Source organism: Pleurodeles waltl, chromosome 7 (genome assembly GCF_031143425.1).
Source record: "Pleurodeles waltl isolate 20211129_DDA chromosome 7, aPleWal1.hap1.20221129, whole genome shotgun sequence".
In the NCBI taxonomy this organism is placed as follows: domain Eukaryota; kingdom Metazoa; phylum Chordata; class Amphibia; order Caudata; family Salamandridae; genus Pleurodeles; species Pleurodeles waltl.
The window spans coordinates 577,788,741-577,813,797 of NC_090446.1; the positions used below are offsets into that span (position 1 = coordinate 577,788,741).

Sequence of the window (25,057 nt, forward strand, 5' to 3'; positions counted from 1 at the left end):
GTGAAGGGAGTGGGGGCGGGGGGGGGGGGGGGGAGGGAGGGGTGTCTCCTGGACACAAGGAAGGGTTGTTTACCAATAATCATAGTGGGAACTCTGAAACACTATTTAAAAAAATATAAAAAAACGGTACAAAAACATGCCTTCAAGAGGCAACATTTTAAGCATTTTTTTTGTCTCACTCACATTTAGCCATGTGTATTTGGCTGAAAACACCTCCGTATTAAACCCACGAGTAAAGGGAAAATATGGCATGCAGGGTGCTAACCTGCCACTTAACCTTTATGGAAATCAAATGATGTGCTTCACCTGATGTCCTGGGGGCTTTAGAAGTGTACTCCTGAGAATGTCTGAGGCACCAGAAGCAAGTTTGGAAACTACTTAACACTCTTCCACCAAACCAGCAGGGCATGAAAGCTTTTTCAAACTTTTTGACTTCCGCGCTTTCTTTGTTATCAATTTACTTGGCATATCTAAACGAGGATCCATTGAGGTAGGCCTGGAATTGCAGCTGGTCCTGGTCCACCATGAGCATTATCCCTGGCATTTTACTTTTTCTTGTGTCATTTCTTAAAACTTAAAAAAATAATTTCTCGGATTACCTTTATTGGATTATTTCCATTTTGGTGTAATTTGTTTATTAAACCTTTCTAATTGAAGTTACAATTTGTATTGCTTGGTATTTTGCCAGTATTACTGTTTTGGTACTGCATAAATACTTTAGACATTGCCCTTACTTAGGTCTATCTCCTCTGTATAGGAGCTAACAAAGGGCTGAAGCTCCGGTTAATTTAGTGAGTTTAACTGTTCACCCTGACACAAATTGTAATTATTCCTGGAAGTGGGCAGTTGCCCTACCAAATAATAATCCAATGTCTTACAGCTGTTTAATTTTTTTTTTGTTAGGAGATTTAAGCTTATGAAAAACAGCTTCTGCTGTAGCTGCTCTTAACACTGTTGCTGCTGTTGCATTTCCCGAAAAGGATTATGATGTTTTGCTGACCATTGCCAGACCTCTTGAACTATGCTTTGGGAAAATGTTTTTTACATACCAACAGATTTTAATGCATCTGCTTCTCTGTCCTCATTAAGCTGCAGGTTTTGTTGTGTGCGTGAAGATCCACTGAAAAGATGGGAGGGGGTGGGGAATGGGGTGGGTCTTAGGGAAAATGTCACTTACCCAGTGTACATCTGTTCGTGGCATTAGTCGCTGCAGATTCACATGCTGTGCATAGTCCGCCGTCTGGTGTTGGGCTCGGAGTGTTACAAGTTGTTTTTCTTCGAAGAAGTCTTTTCGAGTCACGAGACCGAGGGACTCCTCCCACCTCGGTTCCATTGCGCATGGGCGTCGACTCCATCTTAGATTGTTTTCCCCGCAGAGGGTGAGGTAGGAGTTGTGTATGCTAGTAATAGTGCCCATGCAATGGAATGAATATGTATGTACCAAATGAAAGTTAAAGTAATATATTTACAAATGTACAAATGTTGAAGATTTACTTCCAAACGGCTACAGGCTCCCGGGGAGGCGGGTGGGCGCATGTGAATCTGCAGCGACTAATGCCACGAACAGATGTACACTGGGTAAGTGACATTTTCCGTTCGGTGGCATGTGTAGCTGCAGATACACATGCTGTGCATAGACTAGTAAGCAGTTATCTCCCCAAAAGCGGTGGTTCAGCCTGTAGGAGTGGAAGTAGTTTACAATAAAGTTCTTAGTACGGCTTGTCCTACTGTGGCTTGTTGTGCAGATAACACATCTACACAGTAGTGTTTAGAAAATGTATGAGACGTAGACCATGTTGCTGCCTTACATATTTCGTTCATTGGAATATTTCCTAGAAAGGCTATAGTAGCACCTTTTTTTCTGGTTGAGTGTGCCTTTGGTGTAATAGGCAGCTCTCTCTGCTTTAAGATAGCAGGTTTGGATGCACCTAACTATCCATCTGGCAATACCTTGTTTTGAAATTGGATTTCCTGTATGAGGTTTTTGAAAGGCAATAAATAGTTGTTTTTTCTTTCTAATTACTTTTGTTCTGTCAATGTAGTACATTAGTGCTCTTTTGATGTCTAATGGATGTAGTGCTCTTTCAGCTATGGAATCTGGCTGTGGGAAGAACACTGGTAATTCTACTGTTTGATTTAAGTGGAATGGTGAGATAACCTTTGGTAAGAATTTTGGATTTGTTCTTAGAACTACTTTATTCTTGTGTATTTGAATAAATGGTTCTTGTATGGTAAACGCCTGTATTTCACTTACTCTTCTTAGAGATGTGATGGCAATGAGAAATGCAACTTTCCACGTTACGTATTGCATTTCACAAGAATGCATGGGTTCGAAAGGTGGACCCATGAGCCTTGTTAAGACAATGTTGAGGTTCCATGAAGGAACAGGTGGTGTTCTTGGTGGTATAATTATCTTTAGGCCTTCCATAAACGCTTTAATGACAGGTATTCTAAACAGGGAAGTTGAATGAGTAATCTGCAGGTAAGCAGAAATTGCGGCGAGATGTATCTTTATGGAAGAGAAAGCTAGATTTGATTTTTGCAAATGTAGTAAATATCCTACTACATCTTTTGGAGACGCATGCAACGGATGAATTTGCTCATTATGGCAGTAATAAACAAATCTTTTCCATTTACTTGCTTAGCAGTGTCTAGTGGAAGGTTTTCTAGCTTGTTTTATGACCTCCATACATTCTTGTGTGAGGTCTAAGTGTCCAAATTCTAGGATTTCAGGAGCCAAATTGCTAGATTCAGCGATGCTGGGTTTGGATGCCTGATCTGTTGTTTGTGTTGTGTTAACATATCTGGTCTGTTGGGTAGTTTGACATGAGGTACTACTGACAGGTCTAGTAGTGTTGTATACCAAGGTTGTCTTGCCCATGTTGGTGCTATTAGTATGAGTTTGAGTTTGTTTTGACTCAATCTGTTTACTAGATATGGAAGGAGAGGGAGAGGGGGAAAAGCGTACGCAAATATCCCTGACCAATTCATCCATAGAGCATTGCCTTGGGAGTACCTGTGTGGGTACCTGGATGCGAAGTTTTGGCATTTTGCGTTTTCTTTTGTTGCAAAGAGATCTATATGAGGTGTTCCCCAAATTTGAAAGTAAGTGTTCAGTATTTGGGGGTGAATTTCCCATTCGTGGATTTGTTGGTGATCCCGAGAGAGATTGTCTGCTAGTTGGTTCTGGATCCCTGGAATAAATTGTGCTATTAGGCAAATATGGTTGTGAATTGCCCAATGCCATATTTTTTGTGTTAGGAGACACAACTGTGTCGAGTGTGTCCCCCCCTGTTTGTTTAAATAATACATTGTCGTCATGTTGTCTGTTTTGACAAGAATGTATTTGCGGGTTATCATGGGTTGGAATGCTTTCAACGCTAGAAATACTGCTAACAGTTCTAAGTGATTTATGTGAAAATTTCTTTGGTGTATGTCCCATTGTCCTTGGATGCTGTGTTGATTGAGGTGTGCTCCCCACCCTGTCATGGAAGCATCCGTTGTTATAACGTATGTTGGCACTGGGTCTTGGAAAGGCAGCCCTTTGTTTAAATTTGTACTGTTCCACCATAAAAGCGAGATCTATGTTTGGCGGTCTACCAACACCAGATCTAGAAGTTGACCCTGTGCCTGTGACCACTGGGATGCTAGGCACTGTTGTAAGGGCTGCATGTGCAATCTTGCGTTTGGGACAATGGCTATGCATGAAGACATCATGCCTAGTAGTTTCAGTATTATTTTGACTTGTACTCTTTGTTTTGGATACAAGGTTTGTATTACATTGTGAAATGTTTGTACTCTTTGTGGACTTGGAGTAGCAATCCCTTTTGCTGTGTTGATTGTTGCTCCTAAGTATTGCTGTGTTTGACATGGCTGCAGGTGTGACTTTGCGTAGTTGATTGAGAAACCTAGGTTGTGTAGGGTTTCTATGACATATTTTGTGTGTTGTGAACACCGTTTTAGCGTATTGGTTTTGATTAACCAATCGTCTAGGTATGGGAACACATGTATTTGCTGCCTTCTGATATGTGCAGCCACTACTGCCAGGCATTTTGTAAAGACTCTTGGCGCAGTTGTTATTCCGAATGGCAACACTTTGAACTGGTAATGTATTCCTTTGAATACGAACCTTAGGTATTTCCTGTGCGAAGGATGTATCGGTATATGGAAATACGCATCTTTTAGATCTAATGTTGTCATGTAGTCTTGCTGTTTGAGCAGTGGGATTACGTCTTGTAATGTGACCATGTGAAAGTGGTCTGATTTGATGTAGGTGTTTAGTGTTCTGAGATCTAGTATTGGTCTTAGAGTTTTGTCTTTTTTTGGTATTAGAAAGTACAGTGAGTAAACTCCTGTGTTCTTTTGATGACGTGGTACCAGTTCTATTGCGTCCTTTTGCAGCAATGCCTGAACTTCTAGTCCTAGAAGGTCTATATGTTGTTTTGACATATTGTGTGTTTTCGGTGGGACGTTTGGAGGGAGTTGGAGAAATTCTATGCAATAACCATGTTGGATAATTGCCAAGACCCAAGTGTCTGTTGTTATTTCCTCCCAAGATGTGTAGAACTGGCTTAGTCTTCCCCCCACTGGTGTTGTGTGAAGGGGTTGTGTGACTTGTGAGTCACTGTTTATTTTGAGGGGTTTTGGGACCTTGAAATTTTCCCCGGTTTCTTGGGAATTGGCCCCCTCTCTATTGTCCCCGAAAACCTCCCCTTTGATATTGTCCCTGGTAGGTTGGTGGTCTTGTTTGTGAGGTGCTGGTTTCTGTGGGTTGACCTCGAAACCCTCCCCTAAAAGTTGTTTTACGAAATGTGCCAAATGTGCCTCTGCCCTGCGGGGAGTAGAGTGCGCCCATGGCTTTGGCTGTATCGGTGTCCTTTTTTAATTTTTCAATTGCAGTGTCGACCTCCGGCCCAAACAATTGCTGTTCATTAAACGGCATATTGAGCACAGCCTGTTGTATTTCGGGTTTAAACCCAGATGTGCGCAGCCATGCGTTCCTCCTTATGGTGACTGAAGTATTTATTGTCTTTGCAGCTGTATCCGCTGCATCCATGGAAGACCGTATCTGATTGTTCGAGATACTTTGTCCCTCTTCCACCACCTGTTGCGCTCGTTTCTGGAACTCTTTCGGGAGGTGTTCGATGAGATGTTGCATCTCATCCCAATGAGCCCTGTCTTATCTCGCCAGGAGTGCTTGCGAGTTGGCGATGCGCCACTGATTTGCCGCTTGTGCTGCAACCCTTTTTCCCGCTGCATCAAATTTGCGGCTCTCCTTGTCAGTAGGTGGTGCGTCGCCTGATGTATGCGAGTTGGCTCTTTTACGAGCTGCCCCCACAACTACTGAATCTGGTGTCAGTTGTGATGTAAGAAAGACAGGGTCTGTGGGCGGAGCCTTGTATTTTTTCTCCACCCTCGGAGTTATGGCTCTGCTTTTAACTGGCTCTTGAAATATTTGTTTCGAGTGCCTTAGCATTCCTGGAAGCATGGGAAGGCTTTGATAATGGCTATGGGTGGAGGACAGGGTGTTAAAGAGGAAGTCATCCTCAATAGGCTTCGAATGTAGCGAGACATTATGGAATTCGGCTGCCCTAGCTACCACCTGTGCATATGATGTACTGTCCTCAGGTGGTGACGGTTTAGTTGGGTACAACTCTTGGCTATTGTCCGATACTGGAGCGTCGTAGAGGTCCCATGCATCCTGATCATCCTGGCTCATTGTGGTATGAGCTGGTGAGTGTGTTAATGGTGGAGTTTGTGCCGGTGATGCATGAGTTGATGGTGGTGGAGAGGGTGGTGGAGTTACCTTCTTTACCACCTTCGCTTGTGGTTGCTTGTCTCCTTGCTGGAAGTCAAGTTTCCTTTTCCTTTTGATTGGGGGAAGAGTGCCAATCTTCCCTGTATCCTTTTGAATAAAGATCCGCTTTTGCGTGTGATCTGGCTGAGTTGGTTGTAATTCCTCCTCAAATCTGTGTTTTTTTAGTTAAGAGGACAGTCCCTGTTCCTCTGAGTAGGAACCAGTTTTCGGTTCGGTTGCCGGGCGTTTCGGCACCGAAACCGTGTCCCTTGATTTTTTTCGGCTCCGACAAGATCTTTTGTCTTTTCGGCGTCGTGCCCTCTCGGTGCCGACCAACTTCGGAGCCGCTGTGTCGGTGCCGAATTTTGTCTGCGTCACTCTCTCGGTCCCGAGAGTGCTGCGTACCTGTATCTCGACCGGAGTCGGATGGCTTCGACAGCAGCTCGCCCTTTTTCGGTGCCGTTGGACGGTCACCTACTTTCCGGGTTAAGCCATGGCCTGTTGGCGGTGGCGTCCCCTGGGCTTTGTCAGTCTTTTCGTGTGATGTGTGTTTCGACGTCTTTCTCACGGTTGGTTGTTCTTTGACGTCGAATTCTTCGGAATCCGCCTCGTGGATGGAGAAAGATTCTTCTTCCTCCTCCTCGAACCGTTGTTGTCCTGTCGGCGTGGACGCCATCTGCAACCTCCTGGCTCTTCGGTCTCTGAGCGTTTTCCTCGACCAAAAAGCGCGACAGGCTTCGCACGTATCCTCCTTGTGCTCGGGGGACAGGCACAAGTTACAGACCAAATGTTGATCCATATGAGGATACTTATGGCATTTAGGACAGAATCGGAACGGGGTCCGTTCCATCAGTCTCGATGTTGCACGCGGTCGGGCCGACCAGGCCCCGACGGATGCTCGAAATTACCCCGAAGGGCTCCCGAAGCTCTTCAAGATTCGGTGTCGATTGGTTCTAACTACCCCGATACCGAACTAAACAATACCGACGTAGTTTCCGAGATTCTGACTAACTTTCCGTCCCGAAACACGGAGCGAAAAGGAACACGTCCGAACCCGACGGCGGAAAGAAAACAATCTAAGATGGAGTCGACGCCCATGCGCAATGGAACCGAGGTGGGAGGAGTCCCTCGGTCTCGTGACTCGAAAAGACTTCTTCGAAGAAAAACAACTTGTAACACTCCGAGCCCAACACCAGACGGCGGACTATGCACAGCATGTGTATCTGCAGCTACACATGCCACCGAACGGTAGAGGTCCACAAGTGCAGAGGATAAATGTGAAAGACAGCCTCCACTTTATAAGCTTCGCACTAGCGATCAGTATATCACCTCCAAGAATTGCAGCGCTCCCTTTCGGACCTCTTGTAGAGATTGACGTCAGTGACATAGAGACCTTGACAAACACTGGAAGCCAAAGAAAAGGTTTCTAACTATTTCAAGATTGAATGTTTCAACCGTTGAGTTTCTTAACATCGATCACAAGTGTGAATACCAGTAAGATGAGGATTAGCTGAGAACACCAAAAGGGGATAACACGTTTAGTCATGCTGGGGGCAAAAGAAGAGGATGACAGCTTTTACCCTGATTTTCCCTACAGCAAACTCTGACAAACTTGCTCCCTGTCACGTAGGCACCTATATGATATCTCACTGACCCTGCACTACATTATGGGAAGGTGTGCAGCCTCGGAATTCCTTAGCGGTATACCGCCAAGTTACTACTGTGAGCATTTAGCATATTCGAGGCTACATTTTCCATTTGCTTTGGGCTTTTTCAAAATGTGTTTAATAGTGGTGTTTTCAGACAAATACAGTATAATATTAATCTGGCTAAACTGAAGTGTTTTTAACTGTGTCCCCAAATCACTAGAGCCCCCTCACACCCCCAAAGGAAATGGAGATAATGACACCTCTTAAAGGCATGGTGGATGTACTTCTTATGAGACATTAGAAAGACCCCCTCCCCATCTGAGAGCATACTCTTCTGGAGGTAGGTGGATGAGCAGGAAATAAAGAGAGACATGCCTGTAGGGAAGCCAGATACCACACTGTGGGTAGGCATGTTCTATAGGGGAGCCAGGTCAGAGGAAAACCTATGGTGTGCACTGTAATGAGCCAATCTCAAGGACTTCATTGCATGACTCACCTGCAGAATATTTGGTATGACTCAATGTAGGCCCACCGAACACTGATGCCTCTTGTTCTGGTGTAACCTGTCCAGGGGTGCTCCTGAATGGGAAGTGTTTGAGCAAAAAAGCACATCAGTGGCTGCAAATGTGCATGTGTGCATTTTAGGCAGCCATTTACCACCAGAAAGACAAACACCTCCAGAAGAACAAGTTACCTACCTTCGGTAATGATATATTTGGTAGAGACATATTCTAGATGCAGATTCCTTACCTTCTGAATCCCCCCAGGCATCAGACTGGATCCGGAGACTTTTACATCGAGCAGTACCTCTGCACACCGCCAGGTGGCGTCAGTCGACTTTGCGGGCATCGGTGGCATCGTGTTCGCCGTGAAGACATTGCAGGCATATATAGGCGCCATCCCAGCTTACTGACTTCTGTTTCTTTCCACGACTTTCCATGCCAGAAGCACGGAGCCATGAAGAACACTGACAGCGGAGCGCCAAAGCTAGGGCCCTTTAAGGAAAGTTCCTGCCCCTAGCAATCAGTTTGCAGAGCGGGGAGGATGGGCGTGTCGGTAAGGAATCTGCAACTACAATATGTCTCTACCAGATATATTGTTACCGAAGGTAAGTAACTTGTACATCTGAGAGAGACTTCTAGTTGCAGATTCCTTACCTTTTGAATAGATACTCGAGCAATACCATCCCTGGAGGTGGGCTGCGATCCAAGATCACACCAGGAAGTCCTGTAGGACCAAACGACCAAAGTAGCTGTCCCTATGGACCTGACTGTCCAGGAAATAGTGCTTGGTGAACATGTGCAGGGGTGCCCACATGGCTGCCTGACAGATATCCAGGACTGGAAAGCCTAATGCTGTGGTCGGTGCAGTTCCCCTAGTTGAGTGAGCTTGCAAACCCTCAGGGGGCTGCTTTTTTGCCAAAGTGTTGCACATTTTGATGCATAGGAGGACCCACTGTGAAATGGTTCTCTTTTGCACCACCTTCCCTTTCTTCAACCCTACATAACCCACAAAGAGTTGATTGTCCACCCGGAATTCTTCAGTACGATCAAGATAGAACGCCAACGCTCTTTTTGGGTCCAGGCGGCGGAGTCTCTCATCCTCATGTGAGGGATGTGGGGGTGGGTAAAAAGTAGGCAAGGTGATGGATTGACCTACATGGAAGGGTGTTACCACTTTAGGGAGAAAAGAAGCCCTAGTGCGGAGTACCACTTTGTCAGGACGTACTGCCAGAAAAGGTGGTTTGGATGACAGAGCTTGAGGCTCACTTACCCTGCGAGCAGAGGTAATGGCAACCAAGAAGACAGTCTTGATGGTTAGGAGCCGTAAAGGGCAGCTATGAAGCGGCTCGAATGGAGTGCACATCAGATATTTGAGGACGGAATTTAAATCCCATTGGGATATTGTAGGAAGTTGGCTCTGTAGATACTATCTCAAAGTGAGAGATAGTGTGCACAGAGTCCAAGGGTTCCCGATAGTGGCAAAATTAGATAATACTAATACTCTATTTTGTGGTAGTGTGGTCGAGCAGTAGGCTTATCAGAGGGTAGTGTTAAGCACTTGTACACACACAGGCAATAAATGAGGAACACGCGCTCAAAGACTTAACTCCAGGCCAATAGGTTTTTATATAGAAAAATATATTTTCTTAATTTATTTTAGAACCACAAGATTCAAGATTTGAGGTAAGTACATAAAATGCAAGGCACTTCACAAAGGTAAGTATAGAACTTTGATTTAAAACAGTAGTACACACAGTTTGGGATAAAATGGCAATAAGCTATTTTAAAAGTGGACACAGTGCAAAAATCAACAGTTCCTGGGGGAGGCAAGTTTGGTTACGTTTCTCAGGTAAGTAAAGCACTTAGTCAGTCTCCTGGGTATAGGCAGCCCACCGTTGGGGGTAGTTCAAGGCAAAGCCATACCACCATGTAGGAAGTTGGGTCTGTATATACTATTTCAAAGTAAGAAATAGTATGAACAGAGTCCAAGGGTTCCCCTTAGAGGTAAGATAGTGGCAGATAATTCTAATGCTCTATTTTGTGGTAGTGTGGTAGAGCGGTAGGCTTATCAGAGGGTAGTGTTAAGCATTTGTTGTACACACACAGGCAATAAATGAGACACACACACTCACAGACTTACTCCAGGCCAATAGTTTTTTGTATAAAAAAAAATATATTTCTTAGTTTATTTTAAGAACCACAGGTTCAAGATTTACAAGTAATACTTCAAATGAAAGGTATTTCACTCAGGTATTCTAGGAACTTTGAATAATCACAATAGCATGTACAGTTTTGACACAAAATGTCAATAAGCTATTTTAAAAGTGGACACTGTGCAAAAATCAACAGTTCCTGGGGGAGGTAAGTAATTGTTAAGTTCACAGATAACTAAAACACTTACAGGGTTCAAAGTTGGGTCCAAGGTAGCCCACCGTTGGGGGTTCAAGGCAACCCCAAAGTTACCACAACAGCAGCTCAGCGCCTGTCTGGTGGCGAGGTCAAAGTGGTGCCCAAAACACATGGGCTTCAATAGAAATAGGGGTGCCCCAGTTCCAGTCTGCCAGCAGGTAAGTACCCGCGTCTTCGGAGGGCAGACCAGGGGGGTTTTGTAGGGCACGGGGGGTGGGTAAACACACACACAGGCACAGAAAGTACATCCTCAGCGGCACAGGGGCGGCCGGGTGCAGAGTGCAAACAGGTGTCGGGCTTCTGATAGGAATCAATGGGGAGGCCGGGGGGTCTCTTCAACGATGCAGGCAGGCACGGGGGGGCTCCTTGGGGTAGCCACCACCTGGGCTCCTGCACTGGAGTTCGGTTCCTTCAGGTCCTGGGGGCTGCGGGTACAGTGCTGGTTCCAGGCATCGCGTTCCTTGTTACAGGCAGTCGCGGTCAGGGGGAGCCTCTGGATTTCCTCTGCAGGCGTCGCAGTGGGAGCTCAGGGGGGGCGGGGGTCAACTCTGGCTACTCACGGGCTCGCAGTCACCAGGGAGTCTTCCCTGTAGTGTTAGTTTTCCGCAGGTCGAGCCGGGGGCGTCGGGTGCAGAGAGGAAAGTCTCACTTCCGGCGGGAAACGTGTGGTCTTTAAAAGTTGCTTCTTTGTTGCAGAAAGTTGCAGTTTGTTGAACAGGGCCGCTGTTCTCGGGAGCTTCTTCGTCCTTTAGATGCAGGTTAGTCCTCTGAGGCTTCAGAGGTCACTGGACCCTGTTGGATGCGTTGCAGTTTTTCTTCGAAGTAGGGAGACAGGCCGGTGGGGCTGGGGCCAAATCAGTTGTCGTCTCCGTCTTCACTGCAGGGCTTCAGGTCAGCAGTCCTTCTTCTTTAGGTTGCAGGAATCTACCTTCCTCGGTTCTGGGAGCCCCTAAATACGAAATTTAGGGGTGTATTTAGGTCTGGGAGGGTAGTAGCCAATGGCTACTGTCCTTGAGGGTGGCTACACCCTCTTTGTGCCTCCTCCCGGTGGGGAGGAGGGCACATCCCTAATCCTATTGGGGGAATCCTCCTCTCACAAGATGGAGGATTTCTAAAAGTCAGAGTCACCTCAGCTCAGGACACCTTAGGGGCTGTCCTGACTGGGGGGGTGACTCCTCCTTGTTTTCCTCATTATCTCCTCCAGCCTTGCCGCCAAACGTGGGAGCAGTGTCCGGAGGGGCGGGCATCTTCACTAGCTGGGATGCCCTGTGGCACTGTAACAAAGGGGGTGAGCCTTTGAGGCTAACCGCTAGGTGGTACAGTTCATGCAGGGGGAGGTGAGAAGCACCTCCACTCAGTACAGGCTTTGTTCCTGGCCACAGAGTGACAAAGGCACTCTCCCCATGTGGCCAGCAACATGTCTGGTGTGTAGCAGGCTGGCAGAAACTAGTCAGCCCACACTGGAAGTCGGGTATGTTTTCAGGGGGCATCTCTAAGATGCCCTCTAGGTGTATTTTACAATAAACTCCACACTGGCATCAGTGTGCATTTATTGTGCTGAGAAGTTTGATACCAAACTTCCCAGATTTCTGTGTAGCCATTATGGAACTGTGGAGTTTGTATTTGACAAACTCGCAGACCATATACTCTTATGGCTACCCTGCACTTACAATATCTAAGGTTTTGCTTAGACACTGTAGGGGCATAGTGCTCATGCACATATGCCCTCACCTGTGGTATAGTGCACCCTGCCTTAGGGCTCTAAGGCCTGCTAGAGGGTTGACTTACCTATGCCACAGGCAGTGTGAGGTTGGCATGGCACTCTGAGGGGAGTGCCATGTCGACTTAGTCATTTTCTCCCCACCAGCACACACAAGCTGTGAAGCAGTGTGTATGTGCTGAGTGAGGGGTCCCTACGGTGGCATAAGACATGCTGCAGCCCTTAGAGACCTTCCCTGGCATCAGGGCCCTTGGTACCAGTTACAAGGGACTGACCTGGGTGCCAGGGTTGTGCCAATTGTGGAGACAAAGGGCTGCCCAGACCCCAGGAGGGCAGAACCCTGTCTGTAAGGTGGCAGCAGCTGTAGCTGCAGTGCAAGCCTCAGAGAGCTGGTTTGGCAGTACTGGGGGTCCATGATAGAGCCCCCAGGATACATAGAATTGGCTCCCCAATACCAGATTTGGAATGGGGGGACAATTCCATGATCTTAGACATGTTACCTAGCCATATTCGGAGTTACCATTGTGAAGCTACATATAGGTATTGACCTATATGTAGTGCACTCGTGTAATGGCGTCCCCGCACTCACAAAGTCCGGGGAAATGGCCCTGAACTATGTGGGGGCCCTCACACTTAGTAACTTTGCACCTAACCTTCAGCAAGTGAAGGTTAGACATATAGGTGACTTATAAGTTACTTAAGTGCAGTGAAAATGGCTATAAAATAACGTGTGCGTTATTGAACGCAGGCTGCAATGGAAGGCCTGTGCAAGGGTTTGTCTGAGCTCTCTATGGGTGGCAAAAGAAATGCTACAGCCCATATGGATCTCCTGGAACCCCAATGCCCTGGGTAACTAGGTACCATATACTAGGGGCTTAAGGGAGCTCCAGTGTGCCAACTGAAATTGGTAAATGAAGTCACTAGCCTACAGCGACAAATTTAAAAGCAGAGAGAGCATAAGTACTGAGGTTCTGGTTAGCAGAGCCTCAGTGACACAGTCAAGCACTATACAGACACACACATTAGGCCATAAACTATGAGCACTGGGGTCCTGACCAGCAGGATCCCAGAGAGACAGGTAAAAACATACTGACATACAGTTAAAAATGGGGGTATCATGCCAAGGAAGATGTTACTTTCCTACACTCTCCCATCTGCGAGTGTTTGGCAGAGGACAGTCCGGGTCTCCTCCGGAACTGTAGGCAGCACCTGCGTGACCGCATCCCAGAGAGTATGGGAACAGCGGCCCAGTGTTCACCAACCGCAGCGCTAGACTGGCAGAAGAAAACATTTTCTTCCACAAATTATCCAGTCTTATTGATTCCCTATCCGGGGACGCGGTAGGGAATGCGCCAAAGGAAGAAGAAGAGGAAGCCTGGATCACAAGGCTCTCAGGTGTGCAGTGCTGGGTGCGGAATTTCGGGTCTGTTGGCGCACGCTGATGGCGGCAGGCAATTGTCCTATTCACAGGAGCCCCTGTGCTGGGTCTGGACCAAGTACCCAAAAGGTCATCAACCCTGGGCCCAGGAGAGCCCATAGAGAACGGAATCAGCATCGAGCTATGTCGTCGGGTATGAGAATTGGATCGACGTTGATTGTGGGCCCAACCGACGCCGGGAGAGTCGACGTCTGACCAGACACTGGGGAAGGTCGCTGTGGCACGACCGGCATCGGGGCAGATCCGAGATTGGATCCGGAGGAGCCCTCCGGAGCCGTGGTCGAAGCAGACGGCTTGAAACCCAAGGGGGCCCTCACTGACTCACCTGTGCCCGAGGGTGCCGAAGGTGGGTGGGTCTGCCCAAAAATGAAGCGCATTGCCTCAGAAAGCTCTTAGCTGGGCCGGGGTGGCTCCGGCTCCCAGGAAGTCAGGGAAGCACAGGGCGGACCCAGATGGAGGTTCAGAGGACGGAGGCTTAGAGCGTCGACGCTCTTGCCTTGCCGCAGCGTCCGAGCGACAGGGTGAAGTCGAAGTACGTTTGTTCTTCTTCAACTTCTTTTTCTTATGACCAGATTGTCCTGATGACCTCGAGGACGAAGAGTGGTAGTGACTCCGCAGCTGGTCTCAAGACCTTCCTCTCGAACGAGACCGTGAGCGCCGCGGAGTCAAGTGTCGGGCTGCCATTAGCTTTAGGGACCGCTTCCTCAAAGCTTTCGGGTTCATGGCCCGACATTCGGAGCACCAACTACGGGCTGTGACCCTGCTCCTGGCACCAAAGAGACACAAGGTGCGGATCCATCACCAGCATCATTCGGTGACAGGAGTTGCAGGGCTTAAAACCGGTCTTGCGGGACATCCCTCGATGCATACACAACAGGATCAAAATCTTTCAACAAAAATGTTGTTGTAGTCAAAAAGTGACTGAGGTAGCTCCACTCCAGATCTGCACGTAGGCTGGTGCAGAAAGAAAATAACTGATGTCAACGTGCTGGAGTGGCACCTATATATGACCTCAACGTCATCACGGCGAACACGATGCCACCGACGCCCGCGGAATCGACTGCCGCCTCCTGGAGGCACGCTGAGTTACTTCTCAAAGAAAAAGTCTCCGGATCAAGTCTGACACTTGGGGGAGTTCAAAAGGTAAGGAATTTGCAATTAGAATTCTCTATCAGATATGTAGGGTTGGCTCACTTTACCAGATGTGACAGAAAAAGTTACCTCTGCTTGCTTCAGCTCTTCTTTGCTTATGTCCTCCATGGATGATTCTAGAAAGTTCATGGCATATCGCTCAATGGGAGTCAACTGCAAGGCAAGAGATTAACTGTTAGCACATTACACTTTAGAGACTGTCATTTAGCACACCACCTAGTTTAACCATCTATAAATCACAGAGTGAGTTTTACATACCACAAACAGAACCTGACTGATAACATCCAAGACAGTTATATTGTTTGGAGAGCTGATGCTGTGTGTTATGGATCCTTGTCGCAATGCAGGCTACAGGTGCTAATTAACTTTTTCAGTTTTCTAGAGGCTCTATATAATCGTACTATGAAAATGTTTTATGGGTATAGCTAGGGTTCCCACCACATGGTATTTACTGGCCTGTCAGGTATTTTCATGCCCAGAAAGTTAAAAAAAAAAAAAAAAAAAAAAAAGTACAATCATTAACATCTCAGATTTTTCCCCATTGACATATAAAAACGGTAGCAACAAATTCAAGATAAAAACACATTAAAAGAAAGTTAATGATATATTGTAGGAAGCTGGCTCTGTATACACTATATTAAAATGAGATATAGTGTGCACAGAGTCCAGGGGTTCCCCAGAGGTTTAACAGAGGCTCCAGTAGGTAATACCAATGCTCTCTTTCATGGTAGTGTAATCGAGCAGTTAGGCTTATCAGAGGGTAGTGTTAAACATTGGTTATACACACACAAGCAATAAGTGAAAACACACACTCAATGACTTAACACCAGATCAATAGGTTTTTATACAGAAAAATATCATTTTGTTAATTTATTTTAGAACCACAAGATTCAAATTGCAGGTAAGTACATTAAATGTAAGGCACTTTGCATAGGTATAGTTAGAACTTTGAACCAAAACATTAATGTACACAGTTTTTCATAAAATGGCAATAAGCTCTTTTAAAAGTGGACACAGTGCAAATTTCAACAGTTCCTGGGGGAGGTAAGTACAGTTTAGTTAATACAGTAAGTAAAGCATTTACAAGTTCAGTCTCCTGGGCATAGGTAGCCCACCGTTGGGGGTTCAAGGCAACCTCAAACACCCAGCAACACAGGGCCGGTCAGGTGTAGAGGTCAAACAGGAGCGTTGGGGACTCACGCTTCTGGAGTGAGGTGGGACTCCCTTTGAAGATGGATGCCCTCCTTGTTGGGCAGAGTTGCTGCCCTCAGGAGTTCTTGGTCCTCGGTGATGTAGGCAGTTCCCTGGAGGCTTTTCAGGAGTTGCTGGTCCTGCAGAACGCAATGCTTTTCGTTTGCAGGGTCTTTGAAGCAGGAGACAGGCTGGTAGTGCTGGGGCCAAGTCAGTTGTTGTCTCCTTTTCTTCTCTGCAGGGTTTTCAGCTCAGCAGTCCTTCTTGTGAGGTCATCAGGAATCTGAAATCCTGGGTTCAGGGTCGCCCCTAAATACTACATTTTGGGGTGTTAGGGTGACAGGGCAGTAGCCAATGGCTGCTGTCCTTGAGGGTGGCTACACCCTCCTTGTGCTCCCTCCCTTTGGGGAGGGGAGCACATCCCTATCCCTATTCCTACATAACAAGATGGAGCATTTTCCAAGGAGGGGGTCACTTCAGCTCTGGTCACCTTAGGGGTGGACTTGGCTGAGGGGGTGACTCCTTGTTTTTCTCATTATCTCCCTGGACTTGCTGCCAAAAGCAGGGGTTGTGTCCGGGGGGCGGGCAGCTCCACTAGATGGAGTGCCCTGGGGCATTGTAACACCAGGCTTGAGCCTTTTAGGCTCACCGCCAGGTGTTACAGTTCCTGCAGGGGGAGATGTGGAACACATCTACCCAGGACAGGCTTTGTTGCTGGCCACAAAGTGCACAAAGGCACACACCCCATGAGGTCAGAAACTCATCTGGAAGTGGCAAGCTGTCACAGACTGGTCAGTCACACACTAACAGCGGAGCTGGCCTACAGGGTGCATCTCTAAGATGCAGTCTGTGGGCATTTCTCAATAAATCCCACACTGGCATCAGTGTTGGTTTACTGTGCTGAGAAGTTTGATACCAAACTTCTGAGTATTCAGTGTAGCCATTATGGAACTCTGGAGTTCCTTTTTGACAAACTCCCAGACCATATACTCAGTATGGCTACCCTGCACTTACAATGTCTAAGAATTGACAGACACTGTAGGGGCATAGTGCTCATACAGCTATTCCCTCACCTGTGGTATAGTGCACCCTGCTTTAAGGCCTGCTAGGGGGGTGACTTACCTGTGCCACAGGCAGTGGGTTGTGGGGCATGGCACTCTGAGGGAAGTGCCATGTCGAGTTAGTAATTTTCTCCCCACCAGCACACACAAGCTGTGAGGCAGTGTGTATGTGCTGAGTGAGGGGTCCCCAGGGTGGCATAAGACATGCTGCAGCCCTTAGAGACCTTCCCTGGCATCAGGGCGCTTGGTACCAGGGGTACCAGTTACAAGGGACTTACCCGGGTGCCACGGTTGTGCCAATTGTGGAGACAAAGGTACAGTTTAAGGAAAGAATACTGCTGCTGGGGCCTGGTTAGCAGGCCTCAGCACACTTTCAAATCATAACTTGGCATCAGCAAAGGCAAAAAGTCAGGGGGTAACCATGCCAAGGAGGCATTTCCTTCCACAATCCTCCCCCCTCACCACCCCTCCCCAAACGAAAGAGGATGAGACTAACCTTGCCGAAGAGAGTCTTCATTTTCTAAGTGGAAGAACCTGGAAAGGCCATCTGCATTGGCATGGGCAGTCCCAGGTCTGTGTTCCACTATAAAGTCCATGCCCTGTAGGGAGATGGACCACCTCAACAGTTTTGGATTTTCACCTTTCATTTGCATTAGCCATCTGAGAGGTCTGTGGTCAGTTTGAACTACAAAGTGAGTACCAAAGAGGTATGGTCTCAGCTTCTTCAGGGACCAAACCACAGCAAAGGCCTCCCTCTCAATGGCACTCCAACGATGCTCCCTGGGGAGTAACCTCCTGCTAATGAAAGCAACAGTCTGGTCAAGGCCATCATCATTTGTTTGGGACAAAAATGCCCCCATCCCATGTTCAGAGGCATCAGTCTGCACAATGAACTGCTTGTAGTAATCTGGAGCTTTGAGAACTGGTGCTGTGCACATAGCTTGTTTCAGGGTCTCAAAGGCCTGTCGGCATTCTATAGTCCAGTTTACCTTCTGGGGCATTTTCTTAGAGGTAACTTCTGTGAGGGGTGTCACTATGGATCCATATCCCTTCACAAACCTCCTATAGTAACCAGTCAAGCCAAGGAATGCCCTGACTAGAGTCTGGGTTTTTGGAGCTACCCAGTCCAGAATAGTCTGGATCTTGGGTTGGAGTGGCTGAACTTGGCCTCCACCTACAAGGTGTCCCAAGTAAACCACAGTTCCCTGCCCTATCTGACATATGAATGCCTTGATAGAGAGGGCCTGCAAAACCTTCTTCAGGTGGACCAGGTGATCCTGCCAGCTGGAGCTAAAGACAGCAATATCATCAAGATAAGCTGCACCAAAGGACTCCAAGCCAGCAAGGACTTGATTCACCAACCTTTGGAAGGTGGCAGGGGCATTCTTTAAGACAAAGGGCATTAAGTAAACTGATAGTGCCCATCAGGTGTAGAGAATGCTGTCTTTTCTTTTGGTCCTGGTGCCATTTTGATTTGCCAGTACCCTGCTGTCAAGTCAAAGGTACTCAAATATTTGGCAGCACCTAGTTTGTCAATTAACTCATCTGCCCTTGGAATGGGATGGGCATCTGTCTTGGTGACAGAATTGAGTCCTCTGTAGTCCACACAAAACCTTATCTCTCTCTTACCATCTTTTATGTGAATTTTGGGGACTAAGACCACTGGGCCAGCCCAGGGGCTGTCGGAGTGCTCAATGACTCCCAATTCCAGCATCTTGTGGACTTCCACCTTGATGCTTTCCTTAACTTGGTCAGACTGTCTGAATATTTTGTTTTTGACAGGCATGCTGTCTCCTGTGTCCACATCATGGGTACACAGGTGTGTCTGGCCAGGGGTTAGGGAAAAGAGCTCAGCAAACTGTTGTAAGACTTTCCTACAGTCAGCTTGCTGCTGGCCAGAGAGGCCTGGAGACTGGCTATTCCAGTGCTAACTGGAGTAGTAGTAGAAGTGGAACATTTCTTGGGACAGGCCTGGTCTCCCGTTTGGTGTCCCTGCTGATTACAGTTACGACACCAGGCCTTTTTGGGATCAATGTTTTTACCCTTGTACCCAAAATTGGATTGTGAAGAGGCGTTGGACCCTTCCTCCTGAGCAGGTTTTTGGGGCCCTGTAGAAGACTCTTTACTTTTACCCTTGGATGTCTCAACACTCTTCCCCTGGGGAGTCTTTGTGACCCCTTTCTTTTGGTCACCCCCTGTGGAAGTCTTGGTCACCCTAGTCTTGACCCAATGGTCTGCTTTCTTTCCCAATTCTTGGGGAGAAATTGGTCCTAGGTCTACCAGATGCTGATGCAGTTTATCATTTGAACAATTACTCAATAGGTGTTCTTTCACAAATAAATTATACAGCCCAGCATAATCATTTACACCACTGCCTTGAATGCAACCATCCAGTGTTTTTACTGAGTAGTCCACAAAATCAACACAGGTCTGGCTCGAGGATTTTTGAGCCCCCCTGAACCTAATCCTGTACTCCTCAGTTGAGAATCTGAAGCCCTCAATCAGTGTAGCCTTCATGAGGTCATAGGATTCTGCATCTTTGCCAGACAGTGTGAGGAGTCTATCCCTACACTTTCCAGTGAACATTTCCCAAAGGAGAGCACCCCAGTGAGATTTGTTTACTTTTCTGGTTGCACAAGCCCTCTCAAAAGCTGTGAACCATTTGGTGATGTCATCACCATCTTCATATTTAGTTACAATCACTTTGGGGATTTTTAGCATGCCAGGAGTATCTCTGACCCTGTTTAAGTTGCTGCCACCATTGATGGGAGCTAAGCCCATCTCTTGTCTTTCCCTTTCTATGGCTAGGAGCTGTCTCTCCAAAGCCAATCATTTGGGCATCCTGGCTAACAGAAGGTAATCTTCATTGAGGCTGCCCTCAATGCTTCCAGAGCTGATGGACTCTCCTGTGAGAGAAGCAACATCTCTGACTATTATTTGTGGAGTCAGGGTTGGAGAAACCCTGGTCTCCCTAACTAGGATTGGAGGTGGGAAATTCTCCTCCACATCACTAGTTTCCCCCTCTGGAAGGGTATCTTCAGAGGGGTTGTCTCTAGCAAACTCTGCCAAGAGCTCCTGGAGCGGTGCTTTGGTAGGGTTTGATCCAGTTTCTATCCTTTTGATTTTGCAGTCCTTAATTCTGACATCGTAAGATGCAGGTAAGGGGTGAGGTTGAGCTCCACCACCATCTCTTCTGCAGTAGACATTATTTCTCTAAAAGTTGGGATATTTTTTAAGTATCTAAAACTATCTCTAGAACTTAATCCAAACTTTTACAAAACGTTTAAACTCTAACAGAAATGCTAACAGGGACGAACACAAGGCTCTAGCAGGACTTTACAAAATTTAGAAAAATAGCTCAAATTTTAAAAAACAGTTTCTAATGACAATTTTTGGAATTAAGTCGTGTTATCAGGTATTGGCTGAGTAGTCCAGCAAATGCAAAGTCTTGTACCCCACCGCAGATCCACCAATGTAGGAAGTTGGCTCTGTATGTACTATTTCAAAGTAAGAAATAGCATGCACAGAGTCCAAGGGTTCCCCTTAGAGGTAAGATAGTGGCAAAAAGAGATAATTCTAATGCTCTATTTTGTGGTAGTGTGGTCGAGCAGTAGACTTATCAGAGGGTAGTGTTAAGCATTTGTTGTACACACACAGGCAATAAATGAGGAACACACACTCAGACTTTACTCCAGGCCAATAGTTACCCTGCTCTACAAAAAACCCCTGTTCTGCTCCCCAAGGACGCAGATACGTACCTACTAGCAGACTGGAACCGGAGCACCCCTGTTCTCCATAGGCGCCTATGCTATTTGGGCCCTACTATGACCTCTGCACCTGAACGGCCCTGTGTTGCTAGTGCTGGGTGTTTGGGGCTGACTTGAACCCCCAACGGTGGGGTGCCTATGCCCAGGAGACTGAACTTGTAAGTGCTTTACTTACCTGAGAAAATAACCAATACTTACCTGTCAAGGAAATGTCTCCTTGGCATGGTTACCCCCTGACATAGGTAAGTCACCCCTCTAGCAGGCCTTACACCACTAAGGCAGGGTGCACTATACCACAGGTGAGGGCATAGTTGCATGAGCACTATGCCCCTACAGTGTCTAAGCCAATTCTTAGACATTGTAAGTGCAGGGTAGCCATAAGAGTATATGGTCTGGGAGTCTGTAAAGCACGAACTCCACAGTTCCACAATGGCTACACTCTATACTGGGAAGTTTGGCATCAAACTTCTCAGCACAATAAATCCGCACTACCAGTGTGGGATTTACTGAAAAAAGCACAGAGGGCATCTTAGATATGCCCCCTTTATACCAGTCCAATTCCTAGTGTTAGGCTGACCAGTTTCTGCCAGCCTGCCACATCCAGATGGGTTTCTGGCCACATGGGGTGAGTGCCTTTGTCACTCTGTGGCCAGGAACACAGCCTGTACTGGGTAGGAACTTTAACACCTGGCGGTGAGCCTCAAAGGCTCAAGCCTGGTGTTACAGCGCCCCAGGGCATCCCAGCTATTGGAGATGCCCGCCCCTCCGGACACAGCCCCCACTTCTGGCGGCAAATCCGGAGGAAATAATGGGGAAAACAAGGGGCAGTCACCCACTAGTCAGGACAGCCCCTAAGGTGTCCTGAGCTGAGGTGACCCCCTGCCTTAAGAAATCCTCCATCTTATTTTGGAGGATTCCCCCAATATTCATTACCTAAGAATATTCCACAGGGATCAGACTGGACCTGGACATTTTCAAGCAGTACCCCTGTATGCTGGTAGGTTGTCAGGAATGGCCCCCCACACGCAGGAAGGTCAGCAGAAGTCGATGTAGCCCCCATGAGTGACCCGCAGGTGATGGGCATGGTGTCACAGGGAGGCCTCACCAGCACAACAAAACAGAATTCCCATGTCGCAGGAGCTGCAGGACAAGGGTTGATCTTTATGTTGCAGATCTCCCAAAGTAAAAGTCAATAAACTATGGCAGGTGCAACAGTTGCAGTGCACAGGGTTTCCAGTCCATTGGCAGAAGCAGGGGCCCACAGTCTCCCAAGTGGGACCCAGAGGAGGCCACAGACTCACCATCTGTGTTGCAGGATCTTCAGATGTCTGTGGGCAGCAGACCCCATCAGCCAGTCGATGTTGTCTTGAGCTGCTAGTGGATTCAGGGGAGTGACTCCTTCACTCCAAGGGAGATCCCTTCATGCTTCCAGGTGCAAACAGAGTCCTTCTAACCCTGGAGGATGCACAGCCTTGGATGTTACAGAATTCTTGCAGGATCCAGAGAAACAGTGTTGCAGTGGGAGCCTCCCAACCAGAAGCAGACTTGTTCAGTTCCAGTGAAGACCAGCAGGGTTTCCAGAGGCCATGAGCAGAAGATGTCTTGCAGAGGGTTCCTTGGAGAGTCTTGCTAGACGAAACTGAGGACCCACCCGCAAGGGAGCCCATAAGTAACCCTTAAAGGGGGATGGTCACTCTCTGCAGTGACCCACCTATAGGAAGGTGTCAGGGACGTCATCTACATGGCCTAACCAGTAAGAATCTCCCAGGAGCATCTGCACATCTTATTTTCAAGATGGCAGAATCAAGTGGCCACCTGGCAGAGCTCTGAGCACCTCCCTAAGGGGGTAGCTGGTCAGGGGGGTGGTATTACCCTGTCCTTTGTGTAGTTTTGCACCACAGCAGAAACCTGGGGTTCCTTAACTGGTGCAAACCGGATTATGCAAGGAGGGCACCAGATGTGCCCTTCAAAGCAGTTTGGTGGCGCTTGGATGCCAGCCCAGCCCTTAGACACCTAATATAAGGGGGGTGGGGGGGGTGGTCACACCTTTCCCTTGCAGGAAATCCTTTGTTCTGCTTCTCCGGCCTGAGCCTGGCTCAGCAACAGAAGGACAGATCAGTGTCTGGGATCAGCAACAGTGTGGGCCTGCAGCTAGAGCTCGTGAGGTTGCACAGGCAGAACTGGGGGATCTTCTAACAAACCCCCAGAGTAAATGGTATCATGCAACTAACAGTGGATTCGTATAGTTGCATGACTAACATGTTTTATACCAAACATGCCTATGCACGGAGAAGCCATTATGTAATTCGACCAGTGTCCACTACATACCTTAAGATGACTTCCCGCACTAAAAAAGCCCAGGGAACGGGTTTGTAGGGCTACCCTACTCATGCAAGGGTAGCCTCGCACTTGGGATGAACGGTCTACCAGAGGGGTGACTCACAATGTCTAAGTGCAGTGGTCCGGTTTGGTGGTGAAAGGGTGCATGCACCATTCCATGCAGGCAGCAATGGCAGGCCTGCAGTCACAGTTTGCATGAGCTCCCATGGGCGGCATAATCCATGCTGCAGCCCCTGGAGGACCCCTGGTGTCCAAATGCCCTGGGTACCTAAGTATCATATATTAGGGACTTACATAGGTGAACCAGTATGCCAATTGTGGGTGTAAAAGGTTATCAGCAACCACATTTGGGGGAGAGCATAGGCACTGGGTTCCTGGGTAGCAGGGTCCCAGTATACTACAGTCCAAAACATACTAATACCAGGCAAAAAATGGGGGACAGTGGAAGCAGAACCCAGCTTACTACACTCATCTGTTGACGTCTCCCCACATTTCTGCGCTTCTGAATGCCCTTCACTAGATCGAAGAAGTTGTCACTCTTGGGCTCAGAAGTCAAGTTCTAGAAACTCTTACCCTACTCCTTTATCACAGGCCCTTGTAACCACATTGCTGGTAAGCTGGCCAACAACTTCCATCACTTTACAGAAAAGTGTCCTAGGGAAGGAGAGACACATACCTTGTCACGGGGGTACTCCCCAACCTATCCGACCGACTGCCACTTCAGGAAACCCAAACACGCTGTAACCCCAACTCTGTTCATAAAAACACTACAGTTGTTTGTACTTGAATTGTTTGCTGGTATAATATTGTGGCTTCTTAGTGCTGTAAACTGTACCTCACAAGGAGACAAATTATACAGGGATATGATCAGGAGAAATTTCTACATCTTTAATCCATTGATTCTCCAACCATCTCATCTATACGTGTAAAGTATGTGTGTAATAGGTGGATGTAAGGAAATGCCTCCTTGGCATGGTTACCCCCTGACTTTTTGCCTTTGCTGACGCTAAGTTTTGATTTGAAAGTGTGCTGAGGCCTGCTAACCAGGCCCCAGCACCAGTGTTCTTTCCCTAACCTGTACTTTTGTTTTACACAATTGGCACACCCTGGCATCCAGGTAAGTCCCTTGTAACTGGTACCCCTGGTACCAAGGGCCCTGATGCCAGGGAAGGTCTCTAAGGGCTGCAGCATGTCTTATGCCACCCTGGGGACCCATCACTCAGCACAGACACACTGCTTGCCAGCTTGTGTCTGCTAGTGCGGATAAAACGACTAAGTCGACATGGCACTCCCCTCAGGGTGCCATGCCAACCTCACACTGCCTATGAAGTATAGATAAGTCACCCCTCTAGCAGGCCTTACAGCCCTAAGGCAGGGTGCACTATACCATAGGTGAGGGCATAAGTGCATGAGCACTATGCCCCTACAGTGTCTAAGCAAAACCTTAGACATTGTAAGTGCAGGGTAGCCATAAGAGGATATGGTCTGGGAGTCTGTCATGTACAACTCCACAGCGCCATAATGGGTACACTGAAAACTGTGAAGTTTGGTATCAAACTTCTAAGCACAATAAATGCACACTGATGCCAGTGTACATTTTATTGTAACATACACCCCAGAGGGCACCTTAGAGGTGCCCCCTGAAACCTTAACCGACTATATGTGTAGGCGGACTAGTTTTAGCAGCCTGCCACACACCAGACATGTTGCTGGCCACATGGGGAGAGTGCCTTTGTCACTCTGTGGCTAGGAACAAAGCCTGTACTGGGTGGAGATGCTTATCACCTCCCCCTGCAGGAACTGTAACACCTGGCGGTGAGCCTCAAAGGCTCACCCCCTTTGTTACAGCACCCCAGGGCACTCCATCTAGTGGACTTGCCCGCCCCCTCCGGCCACAGCCCCACTTTTGGCGGCAAGGCCGGAGGAGATAATGAGAAAAACAAGGAGGAGTCACTGGCCAGTCAGGACAGCCCCTAAGGTGTCCTGAGCTGAGGTGACTGACTTTTAGAAATCCTCCATCTTGCAGATGG

The 25,057-nt window shown here is 47.6% G+C and overlaps 1 protein-coding gene across 1 annotated transcript in view; it reads right to left on the bottom strand.

The window, feature by feature from the left end:
- Window positions 1–25,057, bottom strand: part of SRCAP (Snf2 related CREBBP activator protein) — a 1,275,580-nt gene that overhangs the window by 28,988 nt on the left and 1,221,535 nt on the right. Inside the window, exon 33 of the mRNA XM_069201690.1 lies at window positions 14,738–14,821. Within this exon, the coding sequence (XP_069057791.1) occupies window positions 14,738–14,821 (84 nt within the window). The remainder of the gene's footprint in view (window positions 1–14,737; window positions 14,822–25,057) is intronic.